Below are 25,536 nucleotides of genomic sequence, written 5' to 3'. Positions count from 1 at the left end.
AGGAAGGAAGGAAGGAAGGAAGGAAGGAAGGAAGGAAGGAAGGAAGGAAGGAAGGAAGGAAGGAAGGAAGGATGGATCTCAATGTGAACCTCACATCTTATATAAAAAATTGGCTCAAAATGGCTTATGAACTTAAATGTAAAATGTTAGAAGGAAAAAAGCATAGCAAAAAAACAAAGAAGAAAGTCTTCAGGACCTATAGATACAGAGGGGTTCTTAACAACAAAAGCACAATCCATAAAAGGAAAAATTTAAATAATAAATTTGGCTCTGTGAAAAACCCTTTATAAGGATGAAAACCTAAATTACAGACTGAAAAAAAATATCTGCAAACCATATATCCAGCAAAGAACTTGTATCTACAATATATAAAGAACTCTCAAAACTCAACAGTAAAAAGACTAATTATCCAATTAGAAAATTAGACAGCAGACCTGAATAGACATTTCAATGAAGAAAAGATACAGATGGAAAATAAGCACATGAAAAGATGTTCAGCATCACAGCCATCAGGGAAATGTAAATTAAAACCACAATGAGCTATCAATACACACCTATCAGAATGATCAAATCACAAAATAGTGATAATACCAAATGTTGCCAAGGATGCAGAGAAACAAGATCACTCAAACATCACTAGTGGAAATATAAAATGGTACCTCTACTCTGAAAAAAGGTTTAGCAGTTTCTTATAAAAGTAAACATGTACTTACAAGCGCCTCAGAAATTACACTCTTGGGCATATACCCCAGAGAAATAAAAACTTACATTCAGACAAAAACATGTACACAAATATTCATGGCAGTCTCATTTGTTAGAGCCAGAAACTGGAAACCATCCTAATGTCCTTTAACAGGTGTATGGCTAAACAAACTGTGCTACATTAATGCCATGAAATACTACTCAGCAATAAAAAGTAATTACTGTTACACTTAACATCTTGGATGTATCTCAAGAATATGCTGAGTTTAAAAAGCCAACTTCAAAAGGTTACATACTATGTGATCCCATTTTATAACATTCTTGAAATAAAATTATAGAGATGGAAAACAGATGGGGTGGAAGGGGTTAGGAATGGGGCATGTGGAAGAGGGTTGGTATGACTGCAAAGGGGTAGCAAAAAGGAACTCCGTGAACAATTCTGGATCTAAATTGTGGGGTACTTACATGAAGCTACACATATGATAAAACTGCACAGAAATATAAAACACATACACACAAATGAGTGTATGGAAAACTAGTGAAATCTGAATATGCTCTATGAATTGAACCAGTGTCTATTTCCTGTTGTGATATTTAATTGTAGTCATGCAAGATGTTACCACTGGGGAAGGCTAGGTGAAGGGTACACAGGACCTGCTTGTACATCTGTTTTCTCCAATTTCCTGTGAATCTATAATTATTTCAAGATTAAAAAGTATTTTTTAAAGGATGTGCCTACAATGAAGATATTACAAGAATATTTATTAATCAAATAGAAAAGCATAACATTCATAAAGCAAAACTAAAGGAAATATAGGGAAAAGTAGAAATACACTGTTATTAGGATACAGAAGACCTATATAACACAGTAAGGTAGTTTACAATGGTAATATTAAACTCTGAAAAAAATATATATATATATCTTCAAGTGTTCATGAAACACAGCAACTGATCAAATAGCATGCCACCAAAACAGGTCTCAATAAAACCAAAGAAGTAGAAATATTATTAAACAACATTCTCTGAAAGCAATATAATAAAACTAGAAATAGTAACTAAGCCAAAAAAACATACAAACACACATTGCCACCTGGAAATAACTCTTAGATTATAAAAACTTAAAAAAAAACTTTTAAAAAATGTAATGAAGTTTTAAAAATAACCAAAGTAAATACATATCACTACCTATCAAGACCTGTGGGATAAAACTAAAGCAGTCAGAAAAATACCATGGCCTCAAATACATGTGTGGTGTATTGTGTTAAGAAATAAAAATGAAAATAAATACATTAAAGCATCCATTTTGAGTTACAAGAATAAAGTAAGCCTATGGAAAAAAAAAGAAGTAATAAAAAGAAGTAATTTTTTAAGCTGGTTCTTTGGAAGAAACAGCTAATAAAAACAATCAGAAAAGAATTACAAATATACAAAATAAGAAATAATAAGGAAGCAATAATCATAGCTACAAAGAAAATTTTAAAAATCAATGAGACAATGATTACTGCTATTACAACACTATGCAAATACACTTTAAAACTGTAGAATGGTTAACAAAACTAACCTTGGAAGAGACAGAAAGCCTAAAAAATGAACTACTGTTGAATTTTAGAAGTTGTTAAGAGCTACCCTCTATAAAAAACACCAAGCCCAAAAGATTTCAAATGGAATACTACTAAACCTGTAAAAGACAGATAATGCTAGTACTATTTAAACTGTTCCAGAGCATTAAAAAAGAAAGGAAAGCTTCCTGATGTTCTTATAAAATGACTACAACTAAGAAAGTAGAAATTTTCCTAGAATTCAAGATTTCAACATTTGATTTCAATATTTAATATAATCTATCATTATCAAGAGATGTAAGATGAAAAATCACACGGCTATCTCCATAGATGATGAAACAGCATTTAACAAAATTCAACAATCTTTCTTGATTTAAAAAAAAAAACTAAATAAAATATAAATAGCTAGAAGGTTCCTTAACATAAAATATATCTGTCTCAATCCAAAAGTCAGGATAATGCCCAATGGGGAAACATTAGAAGCATTCCCAAGGAACAAGTTAAGGATGTTGACTATTTTCTCTGTAACTTAACATTGTCCTGAAAGTATTAGCCAATACAATTACCAAAGAGGAAAAAAAAATCTGAAAGGAGTCAAAATATCTGAAAGGAGGTGGTAAAATTATTGCTATTTACAAATAATATGATTGCATACTTAGAAACTCTCAAAGAATCAACTAAAAAACTTATTAGAAACAATCAATTATTATAGTTGAATACAAAATTAGTATAGAAAATCGATAAGTTCATATATACTATCAGTTCTAAGACATACTAAATATCCTAACGCACATTCAAGTAATCATTCCTGTTGCTCTTTTCTGAATGAAACTGATGCTATGTGAAATGTAAGTACAGCATGAATTTCTGTTAAATATTATCCAGTGACTTGCACTATAAAATTATAAAGGTGTTCTAACAGGAATAACTGGAGCCTCAATAAAACAGAATCATACTTTAGATTCAGTAAACATTTTAAATCCTTAATACTAAGTGTTTTTACTGTACTAAAGTTAAAAATGCTAAAAGTTAAAATGTAGCAGAATACCTAAAACTCAATCAATATAATAAAACCTTCCTCACTTTTACTAAAGGATTAACATTCCATAAACCTCTGATGATTTTTCACCAACCTTCATATAAAAAGGAATTTTTACTTATTTCGTCCTTTCTGCCAAATTTAAGTGCTTTCTTTCCAACAACTATACAAGCCCAATCCAATTTATTGAAATGTTTTTAAGATGAGACTTAACAATATATAAAGCTAAAAATGAAAAGATTACAGGTCTCAATATTTATAACTATGTTGACAATTTTGTCAGTTTATTTAACCATCAAAGGCTTTAGGGAGAATTACCTTCACATTTAGACAAGTAACAATGATTTATTTTGGTATAAGGAACAAGCTTTATTTATTTATTTTTATTATTTGGGTGGAGGAGAGATATAACTCAATACTGTTTTCCCCCAATGATTTGAAATGCTATCTTTATCATATATAAAAACCATATATAATAAAAATTCCGTTTGGGATTTATTTCTGGATTCTTGTATCTCTTCCTTTGGTCTGTGTCTCTATTTAGACACTATCAAACTTTTAATTAATGAAGTTTTACAATGCATTTGATGCCTGGTAGACCTCTGCTTCTCATTCCACTCCTTTTTTAGACTTTTCAAGACTATTCTTATGTGCTTATTTTTCCATTAAAAATTATGGAATAAGTGTGCCAAGATTTTTAAAGTATTGTTAGTATTTTTATTGTGAACACACATTTTTAGATTAATTTAGGGAGAACTAATCTCAGAATAGGATTTGTCTTCCCATCCAAGAATAGGATTTGTCTCTTAATTATGTCTCAGTACATAATTTTTTAAGTACAGAATTATATCAAGTGAATATCTGTATTTTAATATGATTATAAAAGGGATGCTTGCAAAATGATTTTCTTACCTACAAAAACTAAGAGTAAATATTCCCCTTGAGTAAATATCAAGAGATGTTCAGATATCTTCTCCTTTAAGGGCCAACTATAGTTGATGGGAGATACTTTGTATTTATTAGAGTGCCATGAAACAAACTTTTAACTTTCCTGAAAAGGCTACAAATTATGTCTGTTAGCTGCCTAGCTGGATTGAGGAAATATATACCACAAACTGGTTGGGAGGAGGAGAAGTGGGAAGGAGGCATTCCCTGACAGTCCAGTGGTTAAGACTCTGCCTTCCAATGAAGGGGGCCCAGGTTCAATCCCTGGCTGGGAACTAAGATCCCACATGCTGCGTAGTGCAGGAAAAAAAAAAAAAAATTGTATAAAGTCAAAGCTCTAACCTCAAACAGCTTTCAATTCAAGTAGAAAAGCAAGAAAACAAAAAACAGGAGGAAGGAAACAGGAGACAAAACCACCTTCCTCAGTTCCTTTGCTTAAATTTTTTCCCCTCAAATCTCATTTTAAGAGGAAAACACACATACACACGGAAAGAAAATATGGCCAAACCCTCTGGGAAGGTTAACATTTTATGCTAATTGGTCTCTGAAATGACCTTATAGAGAATGGAATTTCTAGAAAATAATTATTTGTAAGAATAAGGTATCCAGGAATAAAAGTTTGTAAGATTGCTTGCAGAGTCAGTTAAGGGTAGAGACAAAGTTTATGGTTGTTCCTTCTTAGAAAATGAGCCAACTCCCAAGGTAATGCCTATCTGCCAGCATAATGCAGAAATACAAAAATTTAATGTAAACCAAACCTTCCCTCACTATGGAGCACAATCTTAATAATTCCTATGAAATCAGTTCACCATAATTTCAGTTTCAGTAACAGTTGAAAAGATCAGAGAGATATAAATATATTATCAAATCTGAAAAGCAGAAAACCAATAGACTGGAATCTCACCAAGTTCCTCCCTATTACATCCTAAAAAGAAGACAAAATAAAATCTCAAATCTTCTCAGGTATTGATATTCTACCAAAAAAGATAATTTGGGAATAGTTATGATTAGGCAATATATGCTCAGTCCTGAATCCATGACCTCTCTGCCAGTAAAAGCATTTGGGAAACTGGGAATGCAGAGACAACAGTCGCTTTTTGTCATTACCAGGTAGATTTCCAAACTTTATAATTAATGTAGACAGTGATGAGTAAAGCAATACCTTTTCTTGCTCCTTCTGCCTCCATTTCTTTAAGCAAACCCTGGTCTAGACATCAAAACTTTGTTTCCAAAGAAAAAAAGTCCAGGGGTAAGCTTGAGTGAGAGCTCACATTACACACAAAAGGCAATGTCCTGTGGTAAGTCTTCTTTCTGTTCACCACGACATCCACTCTCATGTTGTTGTATTCTATTTCATGCTTTTTTGATTGTCATCAATCAGAAGGACAATTCTGTTCTGTGTTGGATAACTGGTCTATGCTTCCAAAAGTGAACAACAGCTCACTGAAATAGAAACTGCAGCAGTTGAGAACCAGGTCACAGATGTGAATGAGACAAAGTGAGAAATGGCTCTGAAGCTTAACAAGCCAAGAAATACTAGATGCAGGTGATGCAGAACAGGCAGAAGGACACAGTAAGGATAACAAAGCTTCACACTCAAAAGAGTGGAAAGATCAAACTGAAGAAATAAAAAACATTTTTAAAGAAACTAAGTTTTTTTACTTTTTTTTTTTTTTGCGGTACACGGGCCTCTCACTGCTGTGGCCTCTCCCGTTGCGGAGCACAGGCTCCGGACGCGCAGGCTCAGTGGCCATGGCTCACGGGCCCAGCCACTCCGCGGCATGTGGGATCTTCCCGGACCAGGGCACGAACGCGTGTCCCCTGCATCGGCAGGTGGACTCTCAACCACTGCGCCACCAGGGAAGCCCCAGTTTTTTATACTTTTAAAAACAATTAGTATACGATTTATGTGCAAAAAAACAAACAAAAAAAATCTTCTGAGTCACAATAGCCAATCACAATCTGTGCTTAGGCATTAGAATTAGCACAGAGAGTTCCCTGTCAGGTATTCTTTTACAACTAGATTAAAATCTTCTATAATCAGAAAATCAATTTTGATATGGAAATGGATGTCAAATGGAGTTTTTTTAAGGATTTAAAGACATTTAAATCAACTAAACATCTCACACTTATTCCCTTTCTAAATTTTTCTCCCTTCTTTTCATAAAAAAAAAAATAGAAGGTTAACAAGGGAAAGGGGCTCTGCATTATGAAATCTGAGACTACACCTGGGATAAGAAGCATTCCAAAAGATTTCAAAAGAGAAGAAACATTTTTTAAATGGCAGAGACAATTATTTTGTAATATGCATGTACTTGATTTTTGGCTCTTTACCTACATATAAAGTTAAAATTGTATCAGCACCAGGAGTTCCTAAAGACTAAACCAAAAATGTTTACTATAGTAGTCCCAATGAAAAAGATCCTACCCCACCCACCAATGTCAAACCAAAAAACCTAAGCATCACCCTGATTCCTCCTTTTCCCTTACCTTCCATTTCCTCCCATCAAGTTGTCTCAGTTTTACTTCCAAAATATTTCCAAATCATCTGTTCATCTCTTCTGCCACTGGGCAGTCCAATCCGTCTTCATTTTTTATTAAACTTCTACAACAGCCTCCTAGCTGATCTCCCAGTTTCTATTCTTGTCCTCCTCTTACTCCATCTCCATAAAACATCACACATGATCTTCTTAGATCTCATCATGCCATTCTTCTACTAAAACCTTTACACTCTTTCCATTTCACCCAAAATAAAATTCAGACTCCTCTCTGTGACCCTCCATGACCTAGATTGTGCAAGCTCACCTTACATCACTCTTCCTCTCCATCACACTCCAGATATACCTATGTTTTTGACCCTTGCGTAAGTCACGCTCTCTCCTACTTCACAGACTTTGCATTTTCCGTTCTTTCTTCTTGGAATTTTTTTTTTTTTAATTTGAAGAACACACTGATGGAAAAAATTCTAACAATACCAAAAAAAAGCACGTGGAAAGAAACGACTACTTAAAATTCCAACACCTGAGAAAATTACCATTATTATTTTGAGGATAATCCTTTCCTATATCTCTCTATGGATATATGTGCTATTACACACTGTATATATAAATACTCTTCCATATATTCCAACTCCTTCCATACTGGTTCTTTCTCATACTTTAGTTCTCAATTCAAATACCTCCTCAAAAGAGGCCTTCCAGGACCATCCTAAAGCATCCTATTCTTCTCTATCACATCACCTGTTTATTTTCTTCATTGCACTTATCTCTCTCTAAATTAACTATGTTTGTTTACTTGTCTCGTTTTTTGTCTGTCCAATCCCAACTGAATGTAAGCTCCCTACTTTCTCAATCACAACAGGCTAGCCCAAAACCTAACACAGGTGCCAAATATCTACTGAATGAACAGATGATGGCTTTGACTAATATTTATAAGCTGCCAAATCCTAAATTTATATCTCCCATTCAAATTTCTCTCCTGAGCTTCATAGTCATACTTAACCATCCCACTTGGCAGCTCTATCTGGATAGACCATAGGTATTTTGGTCTCAGTGGGTCAACTACCTGCTCCTCCTCATGTTGTTCCCTATTTAGATGAATGATGCTACCATCAACCAAATTTCCCAAGCCATGAACTTGAATTTTATCCTTGATGCAATTCTTCCTCTTCACCCCACATTTAACCAATCACCAAGAGCCTCTCCATATTACCTCAATTCTACGTCTTAAATCTCTTCAACCCATCCACTTCATTCAGCCCATCTGTTTCTCTTCAATGCTGCTACCACCACTCAAGTGCAAATCACCATCAATCGTTTCTCCCCTAGACAACTACAATAACCTTCTAACTTGCTGCTCCAGATCCATTCTTACTCCCCTCTAATTTACTCTCCATGCTGTAGCCTCAATGGTATCTTCAAGATGATATGATCATGTCATACTCCTTAAAAATCTTCAGTGGCTTCCCACTATTCTTAGATTAAAACCTAAAATCCTTATCATGGACTATAAGGCCCACAAGAAATATCCTTCGTCTAACTATCCAGACTTTTCTCCATAATCCAGTCTTTGGCCTTCTTTCAATTCTTTAAACCTACCATGCTCTATCCTCCTTCAGAGTCTTCAAATATGCTCTTCCTTTTGCCTAAAACACTACCTACCATGTCACACCACCCTTGCTACACATAACTCATCCTTCAGGTCTCAAACTCAAAAATCACTTCCTCAGGAAGACTGTGGTAGGCAGAATTCTAAAGATATCCCCCTCTCTCTCCCCAAGATTTCCATTCTCTGGTTATATTATCAAACAGTAATCTAGGTACTACTATGAAGGGACTTTGCAGATATAATTACTACTCAGTTGATTTTAAGATAGGCAGATTAACCTAGATTATCCTGGTGGGTCTAATACCATCAGTTAAGCCCTTAAAAACAGAGGTTTCTCTCAGCCAAGGGCAAAATAGGAAATCAGAGAGATACAGCAGAAGTCAGCCAACACCCTGTTTGAGCCTGGAAGCAGATTCTCCGCCCCCAGAGACTCCAGGCCAGCTAATAACTATGATTTAAGCCTGCAAGACCCTAAGCAAAAAACCCAGTCAAACTACCTGGACTTCTGACCTACACACCTGTGATATAATAAATGGGTGTTAAGTCACTAAATTTGTGGCAACAGTAGTAAAGAATACAAAGGCCCTTCCCTGACTCCCATGTCCACTCCAGACTGTGTTAAGGACCCATTATAATATTCATTATACTTATTACTTAATTTAATGTATGCAGTCTAAGATCTACAGTCAAAGGTTCTGTATTTTTGTGTACCATACACCATTATAATCCAACACGCACACAATTGGTACCTATAAATGTTTGTTGATTGAATGAACAAATTTTTCATTCAACTTTCTCTCAAAATTCGCAATCATTCTCATCTCAATTCACACCTCCCGTAAAGTGCTGTATTACAAAATATTTCTGTAGTAAGGGTCAATTGCTTTATAGCAGTTACTAAAAAAAGGGGAAGGGTGGGATGAATGGAATACATTCAACATGGGGCAGATGTCCTTTTTGTTTTACAAGTCCTTCCTCACTTGCCACTACCCACAATCTGAAATGCCTACTCCATGCCCAATACTCCTAGGGAGCATGAACATGTGTTAGAGAATCACAAAAGATTACCGTACAGAGCCATTATTACTAATGTCACTGGGTCATATTCTTCAAGTATGTTGGATTATAAATAAAGGTTTAAAACAATTGTTCTACTTTTTAAAGAAACAGTTTTCAAACTGCAAAAAAATGCAAATTTATTCACTCTGCAACATTATTATTTCATAATAAAAAGAAACTGACTATATTAAAACTAGTCAGGAAGAGGAAAAGTCAACAAAAAGAACATTTTACTTACATTAATGGGAAAGCAAAAAATGGGAGTGTCATGGCAAGTCTTGCTGTAAGTTCATCGGGAAGGTACCATAAGTATACAATTAAACATGTAAACAGATAGAGAATTGAAGAGTAGAGAATTAATCTTCCAACCCATAATTTTTGTAATCTCTGATTTTTTTCCCTAAATTCTTCCAATGCTTGAATTTCCTGTGAAGAGATAGTTATTATGTATTATTAAATCAAATTCATAAAGAAATTAAAATGGTAAAAAAATTTTTACATGACAGAGAGGTTATAAAGAACTCTTAAAAATTCAATGAAACATAATACCTTAATATTTTAAACAGAACATAATATGAAAAAGAAAATTTTAAATGAAGTCAAAACATATGAAAAATGTCTATTATGATTTGACAAATCTTTTTTAAATTAAAAATTAAGATATTTAAAAATAATGTTTGATAACCTATCAAATTAGCAAAGATCAGAGGTATAAAATTGGCATCAATAGTCTTTGTTAAATCAAACAAGTAATAATTCTCCCTGTATAAGGCCTAAAAAAAAAAAACTGACTATAAAAAGAATAAAAATTGAAACAGTGACCCATACTAGATTCTTTCAATCCATTCATCACTCTCAATATTCTAAAAGAATAACCATTTTTTTATGATAGAAAGTATAAAAAGCTGTGAAGTTTGCAAACTGATACAAATAGTTGCAGACTATTTTATAATCTACTTTGTCCTATCTGTAACATTGATTTACACCATGCTGTAGATCAAATTTTATTCTAACATTCACTATTACCTGACACAGACTTCTTAGGTCACTGATAGACTTTGGATTTTAACATTGAAGTTCTCAGGCTTACTCTATATCACCTCTAAATTCCCATACCAGATCTAGTCTCCAAAGTGATATGTACTAAAATAATATTTATGTAACACCTAAAATGAATTAAAACACCCCAGAGCCAAAGAACATACCTTATCTATATTTTCCAGAACCTCTACAGTTGAAGGTTTTGTCTGTTATAGAAACAGAAATAAGAGACAGCATTAAAACCTGTTATCGCTAACTTAGAAACACTTTGACTTATATAATCATACAAGAACATTTTAATCCAAAATTAAGTTTTTTCAATGTTATTAAGCAATATGTATTCCTGTCTTTTTACAAATGAGATTTAGACTTAAATAAAAATTATAACTATAAACAAAATTACACAAGACTAAAGAAATAAGAAATAAGATGTACCTACTTAACTTAAATTTTTAGTCCTAGAAGTACTTTCAACTCTGATAGCTCAATTTTTACCATCCTTAACCAACCCCAATAGAACATACTTTTACTGAGAGAAAATTTGTTTAAATTTTCCTCCAAGAAAAATTTTCTTAGATATGATTATTCAAAAGAATTCTATTAAGCTATTATAAATTATTAATTCTATAATAATTCTATTAAACTATTATAATTATAAATTCTATTTAAAAATTCAAGACTAAATATGGTCTGATTTACTATTGCTAAAAGTTCACTTAGGACTCTGGAGGTCAAAAATCAATAGGCTACCTTCATTCTGAATTCCTAAAGTACTTTTCTGAATATCAGATTTTTAAAGGGCATCTAAGAATACTTCACTATTGCAGAGCTTGTTTGTCAAAGATATTTTTTATATCACCTAGAATAAAAACCAGCCAAAATGCCTCATACAACATTTGAAAAAAGTAATTACCAATTATATACTCAACCATCTAAGAGGGTAATGATTATCAATGCATTGTAGGGCCAACAGGTGTTAATATTAGGTTGAACCATATGCAATTGCTGTTTATGTAGTCAAAACTGGCAGTTTCATATGGTTCAACCTAACAAGAAAGACAAAGGAAGAATAGATAAATTTGATTCTCAGGCAGAACTTTAATAAGGTTTTAAAGGTGGGTGGAGGGTGTCAATGTAATGCCAATCCAAAACAAAGCATCTCCAGCAATAGGTCAAAAACTAAATTGTGTACCAAGTATTGCTAGACTCCATTGTTATGGTAAAAAGGAGTCAAGAAATAAGCAAAGTAGTTGTCCTAGACTACATTACCTCCTCTTATATTAGAGAAGAGCATTGACCAGAATATTTTATATTTTACAGCTCTAAATTTGAGATACTTCCTCTAAAGACTTAGCCAATAAAATCAAACTATATTTTTAATTTTGTTTAACCTATTAATTCCTAAAAGTATACCTAGTGTGACTTTAGTAAATATTTGTGACAAGCTTTAAGCAAAAAGATACAGCCTATAAAAACATAAATATTGTATAGAATACTTAATTTCAACTATCTTTCAAGTAAGATTGAAATTTAGGCAGTATGAAAACAAGAAAAGATAACCATTTGTACACAAATGTATAAACAGAGAAATAAAAATAATTCATAGGTCAACGTCAAATAATTCTGTTAAACAGAGACATCAGACACCTATATAGCAAGTAGAACCATTAAAGTCCAAATAATTCATAAGAGAAGAAAGAACAAAAATTAAATAGAGTTAGGGATAATATTAAACTACTACTCAAGTCTACACCACAAAGGAGACCCTTACAAATAGCTTTATGTGACACTTTTATATTAGACTAAGAACTGGCTGTAAAGAAAAGTAACTTACCCTCCATCGAGAAAATAATCCACCCATTTTTTTATTTGTAGAAACTGGGCACAATGATAAATATCATCAGTTGTCCAAAGGAATTCACAGCTAGAAATAAAGCAATTATTTTTAAAACTTAAGTTAAATATACAGCATATTCACTATAAAATTTAGATGTTGCAATACTACCCAAAAATACTATAAAATATTAATTTATTTGGACTCCACTTATGTGGAATTTTAATTCAAACAGTCTTGCAGACAGCCCACCTTTTAAAAATTCCTTTCTTCCAAGCCAAAACATATTTAAAAGTGAAAATAAAGCTGGAAAGACTTTTTAAGTAGCAAGGCATTTTAAAAGTGTATATTCATACCACTTTGCAATTTTCTGTTCCTTAAAGTAGGTCCCCTATATTGTTCTTCTAAGAAAAATTCTGCTGTAGTACATTTCTATCATTCAGCTGTCTCCCAACTAAACTAGTTATTTGGAATTAGGGGTGCTCTACAATGTTTAGAATAATATCACCTTACAATAATAGAAAGCCAACAGGATTCTGAGTAAGAAAATAAGGGTTATAAGGTTACCTGTGACAGTGAGCATATCATTCAATGTTTCTGAGCCATAATTTTCTTTTCTGTATATTAAAGTTAATAATACTACCACTTTTCACAGGATAGCCTTTATTATTACCATTTTACAGACAAGAAAATTAAGTGGAAAGAAGTTTAGTGATTCACCCAATAGCTCAGAAGAAACATTACCCAAAGCCACTCTATCTTCAGACTTCTGGTCTGTTCACTACTGTTCAACACCCAAATAAACATTTCTTTCTGAAATTGTGTCTAAGTCCCTCAAGTTAAACTGTCATGTCAGCTAGTTGTATCTCATATCCCCTTTTTTTAGTTGTTTTTCTATGACTCTTAAATGTATTAAATATTACCATACATATAAAAATGTATCAGCAATATTATATCCTAAATCAATTTACCAGTCAAGTTATATAATTTTTAATTCTTTTAAACTGAAATAGTGAAAGTATATTTTCAAACTTACATAGTTTTACCAGGTTACAGTTATATACTACCAATGTATAAAACTGCTTCATTTCCACCTAAAAAAAGTTAGGCCATAATTCTTACATTTTTTTAAACTCATAAATGTAATCACAAAATAATGCCAGTACAAAGTAAGTACATTCACTCTGCAATACTATTTTTAGGTTGAAATTAGCATCAGGCATGCCTATCTTGAACTTTCTTGGTTAGAGAAGTAACAAAAAGTCTAATTATGAAACACACAAAGTGATTTTTACCAACAGAAATACCTATAATCTGTACTGAAAACTTCTGAAGTTTATAAATGTAATCAATGTTATAAGTAAATGTAATCAATGTTATAAGCCACATTTAAGTTGCAATCTAAATATTATTAATCCTTCAATAGTAAATCAGTATTCAAATTTCTAAAGTGTGGTTGTAGGAAATCCAGGAACTTTAATGAATAAAAGTATAAATTTCTGAGTTAAGACATTAAATAGATCTTAAAACCTTAAGATGCTAAAAATCACCAAGAAAGGTGGCTGGGAAGGGAAGATTCAGATGAACCACTTAACTTGTATATTTTCTTTTTTTTTTTTTTCCTGTATGCGGGCCTCTCACTGCTGTGGCCTCTCCCATTGCGGAGCACAGGCTCCGGACGCGCAGGCTCAGCGGCCATGGCCCACGGGCCCAGCCGCTCCGCGGCATGTGGGATCTTCCCGGACCGGGGCACGAACCCGTGTCCCCTGCATTGGCAGGCGGACTCTCAACCACTGCGCCACCAGGGAAGCCCTGTATATTCTCAAAGTATACATTATCCCATGTATACGATGAATGCATGTGCTATACACCACTATGTATGGTGTATAGCACAGTGTTTTGTACACAACTGACCTACACATTTTGGTTTGAAACAGTTTATAGCTCACAAATCAGAATTTTTAATATTTGAAAGTAATGACAACAATAATATCATTTAAACACTTGGTAAGGACTTAATCTTCTAGCAGGCCCTAAAACAAATGCTTTTCATGAATTTTATCATTTAGATACTACCATCACTCTATTTTACAAATGGCAAAACTGAGTCTACAGAAGTGAAGTAATTTGCTAAGTTCCCAAAGACAGAAAGTAACAGAGCCAGACCCAGTATTTTAGTTTTGATTTTTTAAAAAGCAACAAGTTAGCGGTAGTGGCTTAAGAGATAAAACTACTATGTATAAAACAAATAAGTTAGAAGGATATATTGTACAGCACAGGGAATATAGCCAACATTTATAACTATAAATGGAGTATAATCTTTAAAAATTGTAAATCACTATGTTATACACCTGAAACTTATATGATATTGTAAATCAATTATAGCTCAATAAAAAAGGCAAAAAAAAGCAACAAGTTACTTCTAATAACTCAAAATCAGAAATTAAGTCTTTCTGTAGATTAGATTGGAATATTTATATATAAAACATATAAAAGCACCTCAGACATTCTCAAATAGCTGGTAAACAGAGCTACTGAAGTGGAAAGTTATAAACATAAGACACAGCGTTAGTACAGTTTATCATGTAGCCCAATTCCTTCATTTGCTTAAATCTGAATGCTTAAATCTGAATGCTTAAATCTGAATGCTTAAATCTGCATGGAAGAGAAGCTAAATGACATGCCAAAATCATGCAGGTCCAGCTAGGGGCAGAACTGGTGCTAGAAGTCTGCAAGTACTGCCTCTACTTGTTTACTGCACTTTTAAAATTCATGTAATATGAAATGTATGCATAATATTACAATTAATACCAACTTTGACATCAATTATTTGCTTGGAGAATTGTTTTGATGTTAATGAAACAAATTACATAAGATCCCTGAAGCAGAGAACTGTGCTTCTAAATTTGTCCTCTAGAACAACACACTATGGTAATAGTCATTAAATGCCATATTCATCCTTTCAGGTTCATAATCAAAAAGCCAATCAACCCTCATTGTCCCAACATTTTTTCTATCAAATTCTGGTATTTGTTAGGGAAGCCTGATTTACTATAATACACATGTATAAGTAGTACTTTCCAACAGGTACGAAAGCATAACAAAATTAAATAAATCAACTATTTCTCTACAACTTTAATTTCATACCTCTTCTATTTCCAAACACTTTTTCCCTCCTTGCCACCTGAACATCTTAACTCCAATTCCTGTGGCCCATTACTACGAAACCTTGGGCAAATAAATAAATTAACCTCTCAGTTACTCATTATCTTCATCTGCAAAAGAGCGATAGTTAAGAACCCTCTCAAATGTTGAAAAGCTTAAACAACATAATGTATTCTAAAGTACTTACAACAGTGCCTGACACATACTAATTTCTCGATACAAATGGTTGTTTTTACTGCTGTGGTTGCTGCCCTTTTCTAGTCCATCTCTGCTTCCTTTCAACACATGGAAAATACATGGGAATCAAATAACTAGCATTTCTTTCTGAAGCATAAATCAATTTGCTTGCTCTTGAGTGGACAGATGGTTCAATCTCAAGTGGCCTGTTCCAAGAAATCTTCCGTGAACGTGTATAAAGAGTCTCTTTCCACTCTGCTATCACTATGGGACCTGACATGACCTTAAGAGCTGGGTGCATCTAATGTGTTTTTCACTAAATAATAACACCCACCATATTATTTGAATGTTTTCTATTAACTGCTATTCACACTCAGGTTTAGGTGTCAGAATTTGAAATCTTGGGATGTGTTATTCTTAAATTTTGAGCTTACTTCAAGTCATATTGAAATAATGGAATAAAAAAGGTCTTGATTCAAAATATGACTCAACCACATACTAGCTACGTGATCTTGTATAAACTAAACTCTCTAAGCCTCAGTTCAGCATTTGTAAAGCGGTGAAAATATCTACATCTACGCTTCACAGAATTGCTGCATGAGTTAAATGAAATTATATATCACTTGGTAATGAAATAATAAGTGTATAATAAATTATAGACATTATTACTACTATTACCAGAAAGCACATGTAGTACGGCAATACTTCTCATATGGAACACATTTCTTTCTAACTTCTTATAAAGAAGCTGTTTCATAATTTGAAAATTGGAAAATAAAGTTAGTTTGTATTTTAACTGAAATTGTATTGCTCTCATTTTCTCCAGTATAAAAAATAAAACAAAATACTCTGAAGACTCTTACATTAAAATAAACTTTAACAGCAAAGGAAGTTTAGTTTTATGTTTATCAAGTTCCAAACTTAAGTAGAAACTATTGTCACCATCAACAGTACCTCTATAACACACTGGACAATTCAATTTGAGATTAAAAGTGTTTGTTCTATAACTCTTTCAAATATCCTAACAGAAAAGACAATTCTGAAATATCCCAAACTACCACATTTATTGCTCAAAAATAAAATTACTGAAAAGAAGTACATCTCTAAAAGCACTTTTATTATACAACGATTAAGTTCTGGTCTTCATGGTAAGTCAATGCTCATTCTGAACTAAATACTACCCAAAAATGACTATTTGATTGTAAAGATTTCTCCTATAAATCATACCTGTTGTAAGCCATATAATTTCTTCCTTTTTTTATTCTTTCAAGTTAATAATATGTAAACACTAAGGTTTTTAACAGCAATGGGTTGATGCCAGTAGATGACGGAGAAACTTGAAATTCTAATTTTAAATGTTTAAAAAAATGTGTTGAAAATCAACTTAGTCCTCCTAAAATGAAACTACGGGGGCTGTTGAAGACAAGAGATTAGCATTCCCTGCCAGTTTGAACATATGCCTAAAACCAAGTTTACTCACATCCACACAAGCTGTTGAATTTTGTGTGGTGACAATTTTGTCAATGGTGACACCCAGGCCACTGAGAAAGGAGAAGAAAGTCGACACTAGGCACCACAAACCAGAAGCCTACTGGGAAAAGCGGAACATGGAAAATTCAGTGAGTCACAAATTTTACTTAGTAGAGTGAGGGCACCATCAGCAAAACAGCGTGCACCAATCCCAACTCTCTCTCAATCCCCTTACACTGTATTCAAGAATTAAAACTATGATGTAGTTTAGATTTGCTCTTCTCCTTCTGCCATGCCTATGACACCCACGCAATCTGGCCCTTCCCTCCACCCCACCATTGCTCAAAAAAGGACTACAGCCGAAGAGAGGCTTCTCTAAGCAGCATACAATCCACGCCCACACGCCTGGGCCGAGAAGCGTGACACTGACAGTTTTCGGTCCCTCCCGATCTCACCAACTCGTGGTGCCTCCGCACAACTCAGCAAAAGACGACAAGGGTAGAACCCACTCAAAGCGATGGCTTAGTGCAAGACTTTCTGACCCTTCGACCGAACAGGGAGGTGGGCCAAAGAGACGATGCTCAGCTCAACCCAGTCACTGCCCCCCTTCCCCGCCCCGAATCTCCGAGAAAAGGCTGGGGAACCAACTCCCCTCGGGAAACAGAAAGGGGTCTCCAGCACTCCAGAGCCACCCCTGCCACTGTGCTGGGAAACCAAGGGGATCAGGGGGCGAGAAAGGATCAGCACGCAGCCGGGCAGGAGCTCAACTAGCCGCCGCCGCCGAGCTCGTAGGCCACTCGGCATGGGGCGGAGGCGCCCGGGAGAGGCAAGCGAGGGAACCCGAAGCGTATTTCCCAGGGAAAAGCTCAGCGCATCTCCCCTCTGCCGAACCCTTCCAACGGCCCTCATTTTGACCCCTCTACCTTCAAGTAGAAGCGGGCAAAGCCCGGCGCTGGCGCCCAGCTCTGCCAGCTTCGGCCGCCACAGCGCAGCCCGCCTCCGGAACAGGCAGCAGCCGCCACTGACAGAGCGATGGGCTCAGCCAACTTCCCATCAAACCCCGCGCTCCCGCCGCCGGCCAATCGGCGCCGCAGCCGGCGCGCGGCGCTCCCCCGTCACGTAACCGTGACCGGGGCGGGCAGCTGAGGGGCGAGGCCGCCGGTTGGCCCGAGGACTTCTGTCTCTGTGGCTTCCGCGGCAAAATAGGGTGCTCGTCTTCGCGTCTCACAGGTGGACTGTCATTTATTATGACTCTTTAACAGTACAGTTACTTCTTACTCCTCCTCTGCCTCCTTCTTTTCTTTTAGAGCCCGTTCTGCCAAGTCTTACAGGCGAAAGAAAACCCCGAAATTGGTCCTGATGGTCCTAGACTGCCGCGGGAGAGAAGAGTGCGCTTGGGTGGAGATGGATGCACCTGGAAAGGAGTCCGCCCTGAAGAGTGCCCGACCAGCTGCCATCCAGCCGGCAGCAGAGCGAGTTAATGCTACACCGCTTAAAAGAGACGGGTTCCCAAACAAGCCAGTGGAGAAATTCAGCCTAGACTCCAGGAGTGCTTGAGGCTTTTATGACTCTTGGACGCCAAAAAGGGTCATTTGATATCTGGGCGCTTACCATTGTGTGGTAAACGTCGAATGTCCAAGGATGTTGATTTCAAACTTGTGGATAACAACATAAGCTGAGTTTTCTATCTCTTACCTTAAGAACACTCCCTTCACAGGTCCTGGTACTAGGCCCACGAATAAACCACCTAGGTTTTATTTGCCTCAGATTTGAAACATTGGCTAAAGAGTGTTAAATCTCCTAGTCAACTGGGAATGACAAGTCTAAATAACAAATGGTACTTGAACCACACAAGGTAATGTTGGAGAAGGGTAGAGAAACCTCAGTAAAAGCTTTTGTCCCATTTTACCCCTGTGTGCAAACATTTTTCTATTTTATTTAGTTACATACACATTTTAAAATAATGAAAAGTGTCCATAGTATTTAAAGAGTATAATCGTTTTAATATGCTACGTTTAAACTTTGACAACCAAACAGGTAAAGTAAGAAAAGAAAGTGAGCATAGTATCTAGTTGGTAAGAATAATTTATTATACTGGAAGCTACCAGATAATTCACTGTAGAGTTGCTTAACTGCTAAAATCTTTAGTTATAGCTTTGTAAACTTGAAAAGAAGGGAAGGGAACCAAAGTTTTTTCTGGTACTCTGGGTCAGACACTTTACAAATCTAAAAGAAAATGAAAAGAAACATTTCACCTATTCTGGTATGGAAATTTAATCATTTTGTTTTTTCAGCCTTTGCTTTTTCAAAGTTGTTTTTTAAAAAAAAAAAAAAAAAGGCCTGTGCAAGACTTAAAGGCCAAACTAATGGTTACCAGGGGGAAGGGTTGGGGGGGGGAGGGATAGCTAGGGAGTTTGGGATTGACATGTACACACTGCTATATTTAAAATGGATAACCAACAAGGACCTACTGTATAGCACAGGGAACTCTGCTCAATATTATATAACAACCTAAATGTGAAAAGAATTTGAAAAAGATACATGTATATGTTAAAAAAAAAAAAAAAGGCCTGTGCAGTTTTGCAGATGAATCTCCTCACCTCAGGACAATCTCTTTTCCTAAGAGAACAAGGAAGAAATGTTTTCTACTTGCTAATGATTTGTTCTCTAGTTTTTTGGGGTTTTAAAATATTTATTTATTTGGTTGCACCAGATCTTAGTTGCGGCTCACAGCCTCCTTAGTTACAGCACGCAGGCTCCTTATTTGCGGCATGCATGAGAGATCTAGTTCCCTGACCAGGGATCGAACCCAGGCCCCCTGCATTGGGAGTGCAGAGTCTTATCCACTGTGCCACCAGGGAAGTCCCTGTTCTCTAGTTTTAATTGAGCCATCAAGATCTACTGTAAAGGGGACAAAAACAGGAGAGGGAAACAGGAAAGAGCTAACTGGGTGCAAGAGATTCCAAAAACCTAACCCTGAGACAAAATTCCCTAGGTAATTGATCTACAAGAGAAGAGATTTGGCCTGGCAAGGGGAGAGAGAAGAGTATTAAATAATTAACTTTTTTAATCCTCCCAGCAACGTTTTAAGGTATCAGTATTCAAATGAAGAAACTGAAAAGTAGAAAAATTATACATATATCGTTGAAGGTAATGCTAACACTGCCTCTACCAAGTGGTAAGAGTTTGTAGGCACAGTGAGGGAAGACATTAGAAGCAGAGAAATCAGCATATGCACTATATGGCTGTACTACAAGCTACAACGGTCATTCCAAATATTTACTGAGGACAAGACCCTGTGTTAAGTGCTAGGGATACAGAGATAAGTAAAACAGCTGTCCTAAAGCAACTGATGCTAGTGAGAGAAACCTTCAAGAAAACAACAACAACAAAAATACAATATAAGGTAAATAAGTGTTGTGATAGAGGCAAATTTCAAAAGATTGGAAAATCATTAGGCAACAAGAGCCAGAGGGGATGTAGGAAAGCCAATGAAGGTGGTTCTTCAGTTGAGTCCAAATATTCACCCTAAAAATTGTTCTGGAATAGGTTCTAAGGAAGTGAAATCAAATGAGAGAAGATGAGCAAGGAAACAAACTATTCTAGACAAAGGAATTCGAAAATATCTAATTCAACAAATAAGTGAGCCACATTTATTTAGATAAATAAATGAAAGTTGCAAGAGATAGGTGCTCTGAGAGCTTACATTAGGGTCACTCACTGATCTGGTCAGAAAAGTTAGGTAAGGCATGCTTGAGGAGGTCTCCTGGAAGAGAGATCTGAAGGCTGAGAGACAAGAAAGGAGGAAAGGAAACAGGGAACATCGTGTATTTTGTCAGGAGTGAACAGTGCAAACCCGAGGGACTGAAAGGAGGCCATTGTGGCTAGAGCATAGTTTGCAGGGAGACCAAACTAAGCAGAACTTGGTTGGCCATACTGAGAACCTTCATCTTTTTCTTCAGAGCAAAGTGGGGAAGGGATATGACCTGATCAGATCTGTGTTTTGAAAAGATCATTCCAGATTCAGTGTGGGAACATGAACAGGATCAGCCTTGGACCAGTTAGGACCTATGGGTCATGGTTAGCGTTGGTAGTAAGTAGTTCAAGTGGACTGGGATGGGCACAAGGAGATGGAGACGAGTGCAGAAAATGGAACGATTTAGGAAGTGAAATAGGAGGTCTTGGGAATGGATTTAGATAAGGCAGAGTGGAATGAATGGGGATTGAGGGAGAGGAAGGAGTCAGAAATGATGGGATTTCTGGCAGGCCCAGTGGGTGGATAACAATGCTCACTGAGGTGTGGGGAACACTGAAGGAGAGTCGGATTTGGGGGAATATGATGATTTCAATTGAAACATGTTGAGTCTCAGATGTTTTCGGGACTTCAAGGAGAGATGTCATGTAAACATCTATGGGTCTGCAGCACTGAGGAGAAGTCTGGGCCAGAGAAAAAGTATTTTACGGTTTGTAATATGTTCTTTTCCACAAGGTACTTATTTTTTCAAAATGCAAATATTATAAATATTGTGGAAAAACGAAAGAAAAAGAAGTCTCTAGAGCTGTTTCCCAAACTTCCTTTCAAATTACCTGGGGACTTCATTTTGAAGAAAACAAGTTCTCAGGCTTATACCCTATAGATTCTGATTATACATGTCTAGTATGAAGCCTCAAAATTTGGATTTTTTAACAAGTGCCACCGGTGATTCTTCCTCTCAGTGATTTTCTCTGGGCAATGGTACTCCAGTGCCAGAGGCCCCCTGCATGAGAGTTATCCTAAGTGCTTATTAAAATATAGACTCTTGGGCCCTGCAGACTAAAATCTCTAGGGATGGGAGGACTGGAGAAAGGAAGATGGTACAGTACCAGGTTGTCCAAGATTTCACCATCTATGGCAGAGGTGTCCTAGGCCCTCCACCAGGCAGTTCAGAGGAGAGCTGGTGTCCTTTGTTGTATGATGCAAATGTAGGCAGCAGGCAGCCCTGGCAGGCTGGTATGATAACAGCTTTCCTGGCTTCTAGCCCAGGCCTCCCGCCCTGTCCATTGAAATGGTGCTCAGCCTATTCCGATGCTCTCTTTTTCTGCCACTCCTATCAAACCTCATCCTTCCCTTCCAGGGGAAGGTGTTGTGCGTGTCATGCTCCATATACCCCTCCCAGTTCAGAGGTTTCTTTTAGCTAATCTGGCCAGGGTTGGGAGAGAAATACGTTCAAATGCTATGTTTCACTCTCAGCAAGGTTTTTTTTATTCTCAAGAACCTACTTTGTAAGCGTTTTGTTTTTAAAGACTGAATTGTTAGTGTCACTGTAACATCTCTATTTCTCTATGAGGTACTGTAGATGTAGAGGAAGAATCAGAAAGTATGGGGGGAAAAGAGAAGATGAGAATGTTTTTTTTTTTTTGGCTGTGCCGCGTGGCGTGTGGGATATTAGTTCCCTTACCAGGGATCGAACCCACACTCCACACTCTCTGCAGTGGAAGTGTGGAGCCTCAACCACTGGACGGCCAGGGAAGCCTCTAAAATTATTTTTTGTGATGGGAACTACAGCAAACACACAGAATAGTTCATTAAACAGAATATAACCTAAACACTCATGTAACCCCCACTGGGTCAGAAAGTAGAACATTATCAACATCCCAAAAGGTCCCAAAGTGCCCCTTCCCTTAGAACCCCCAAGTACCTAGGGTTAATAACCACTGTCATGATTATTAACATATTCACTTTCTTGTTTTTCTTTATAGTTTTATTGACTAATTACTCAAACAATATAGCTTATGCCTGTCTTTCAACTCTATGTAAATAGAATCATAGAGTAAGGTTTTTTTCACGTCTTGAATATTTTTAATCAAAGTTAAGATTTATCCATGTGGATGTCGCTATAGATTTTTATTAAAATTTCTTTAACTGTATGTATTAATTTCAGGGAGAATAATATCCTTCCACATGAGCCTTCCCTTTCTGGAATGTTGTATAACTCTACATTTGTTCAAGTGTCCTCACGTATTTTCCAAAAATTTTTTTCATTTCCATCATATGAGTCTCATACGTTATAATAGGTAGAATTCTAAAGATGGCCCTCCAAGATTCCCATCCCCTGGTTAGCCAGTAAAACAATAGTCCTGCTGTGAAGGCCTTTTACGGATGTAAAAGAGGCAACCCCGAGCTCCAGGAACTGGGCCTTGAAAGGCATGTTCAGGTTGGAGGACGCACGTGTGGACCAGGAGGGGACCAGGTTCCGTCCAGAACCAGCCTCTAGAGTGGCCTTTCTAGCCCCAGGCTGTGCTTGTGCATCCTTGGGGGACGCAGGAGGCAGATACTGCCGTGCCTGGGCCCCGCACCAGGCTAACCACATGCCATTACTCGAGATGAGCCACAACATGCCTGGATTTCTGATCTACAGAACTGCGAGATAATAAATGAGTGTTGTTTTAAGATGCAAGTGTTTCAGTAATGTGTTATGGCAGCAAAAGAAAATTAATACACACCTTTCTTATTAAGCAAAAATCTTTTTGGCTCATCAAGTAAGCCTTTACTCAAAGTAGGATGATACCAGGGAGGTCACACTACTCAAGTCCTATAGCTGAGATCACTTCACCTTTTAGAATCCAGACTAAAAATGCACATATATCTACTGAAGGTGGCACTTGAAGCTACTCTCACCTGCCTCTGAAGCTGGGTTTGGTAGATTGATAGTACTTGGGAGGAGAGGGACGACAAGGCGGGGAAAGCACAGCAACAAAAGCCAAGAGCTTGCGGTGCAGCAGAAGGAACACTGCGGCTCCTCAACCTGTTTGCTCACTTCACATTTAGATTCGTCCAGCCCATGCTCTGGAAGCAAATGCATGCTAAATGTAGTTCCCATGTCCTAATAAAAAAGTGAAGAAAGATTAAAGGCTAGATTGCTGTGAAATAACTGAAAATAAAGATTGACATTTATCAAGTCTAACATTAAAAATTCATCTATTATCATAAATAATGCATAATTCCAGAGACCATTTGTGTCTGAAAGGCATAATTTAAAATTAGAACACAAAGTATCCTGGCATGTAGATAGTTCCATGTGAGCTCAATTTAGTTACTGAAAAAGAAAGAAACATTTCCTTCTTAAAATGAAAAAAAAAAAAACTTTGCTTGTTCTGGAAAAAAATATATATAAACTAAGCTAAAATAAATTATTGGCTTGCTGCCCAGTAATTCTAAAAGATGGCATTCTAATGCTACCTGAAAAATAATGACACACATGACAAATCAGGGAGCTAATGAAACTTGAGTCTTCACTTGTATGCATGTAAAGCTTACACATAAAACAAGGAAGATGTAGCTTTAGCTAATTCATACTGAGATTTATTGTTAATAGGAGTCATAAGAGTACATGGGATTTTACAAAGCATAAAATATGGAAGACAAATTTTCTGGCCTGAGGAGCTTAGTAAAACATGTGTAGGCAGTAGCTAACAGGAAAAATATTAAGTCATGATGATTTACAAGTGATCACCAATGGGAGACTGGGTATAAAAAAAAAAGATGTCATAAAAACAGAGAATTGGGAAATGCCAGGGATTTGAAAAAAGATTGCAAAAGCTCGAAGGAAGAATGAAAAAGAGATGTGAGAAATGAAAGACAAAGGTCTAAGAAATGAGGAAGGAGAAAAAACTGAAGATAAAGATAGAAGAAAAGACTTGCCACTGTGAGGCATGAACCAATACATGAGAAAAAACATAGGATTGATTTGCTTGACAAACCTCTGAAATTAGACAACTGGAAATCCTAACTATACAATTCATTTCTTATAAAGTTTAAGAGCTAATTTTCCCAAACAGTAGATACTGAACCAAACTTCTTGTTCAAGCCAAATTATTCCATCTATAACATATGTATATATAAATAAGATTCCATGCAACTCTGTATGCAGCTGAATTGTGAACAACTTAAAAGCTTAAGAATATTTTTTAGCTATAATGTAAAAGGAACTTCACTTTAGACTATATATTCAAAAGCAGTAGTTTTCTTTATATATACATATGTTCTAGGAAAGTCCCAATGCTATGGCAATACTGAAATCAGACCCAATATTTCTCTCCAAGATAAAGGCCAACTTCCTGTGCAGTGTATTCAGGGCCCACACCATCTCCATGTGCTACCTTTGTGGACACAGCAGGTGTACAGTTTTCTCTTCATTCACGAAATAGGTCATACTCAGGAAATTATCTGTTCAAAAAATTTGCGCATCTTTAAATGACATTGTCTTTTTATTAATGAGTTTTGGGCATTCTTTATAAATTCTGGGTATTCCTTTTCAGATATGTGGCTTTCAAATATTTCTCCCAGTCTGTGGCCTGTCTATTCATTCTCTTAAGTGTCTTGCAAAAGGCATGAGTTAATTTTAATGAAGGGAATTTATCATTTTTTTTCTTTTATGGGTTGTGCCTTTAGTATCATA

At 36.1% G+C, this 25,536-nt stretch overlaps 1 protein-coding gene across 3 annotated transcripts in view; it reads right to left on the bottom strand.

Moving 5' to 3' along the window:
* The window catches only part of LNPK (lunapark, ER junction formation factor), an 83,701-nt gene extending 65,570 nt beyond the window's left edge, over positions 1 to 18,131 (bottom strand). Inside the window, exons 1-4 of one of the 3 annotated variants that reach the window (XM_029225847.1) lie at positions 18,022 to 18,131; positions 12,287 to 12,376; positions 10,617 to 10,658; positions 9,650 to 9,837 (exon numbers count right to left, since the gene is read on the bottom strand). In XM_029225847.1, coding sequence (XP_029081680.1) covers positions 9,650 to 9,837; positions 10,617 to 10,658; positions 12,287 to 12,313 — 257 coding nt within the window. In that variant the 5' untranslated portion in view covers positions 12,314 to 12,376; positions 18,022 to 18,131. Of the gene's footprint in view, positions 1 to 5,407; positions 5,436 to 9,649; positions 9,838 to 10,616; positions 10,659 to 12,286; positions 12,377 to 15,433; positions 15,485 to 18,021 lie in introns of those variants that run through there. The other 2 variants (XM_029225848.1, XM_029225849.1) reach the window with 2 other exon arrangements.
* Between the last annotated feature and the right edge of the window lie 7,405 nt (positions 18,132 to 25,536).

The sequence above is a fragment of the Monodon monoceros genome, unplaced genomic scaffold (assembly GCF_005190385.1).
Source record: "Monodon monoceros isolate NGI ecotype Baffin Bay Population unplaced genomic scaffold, NGI_Narwhal_1 Super_Scaffold_16, whole genome shotgun sequence".
Taxonomy (NCBI): Eukaryota; Metazoa; Chordata; class Mammalia; order Artiodactyla; family Monodontidae; genus Monodon; species Monodon monoceros.
Note: the sequence above shows the minus strand (reverse complement) of the source record. Positions and strands in the feature narration are given on the sequence as shown.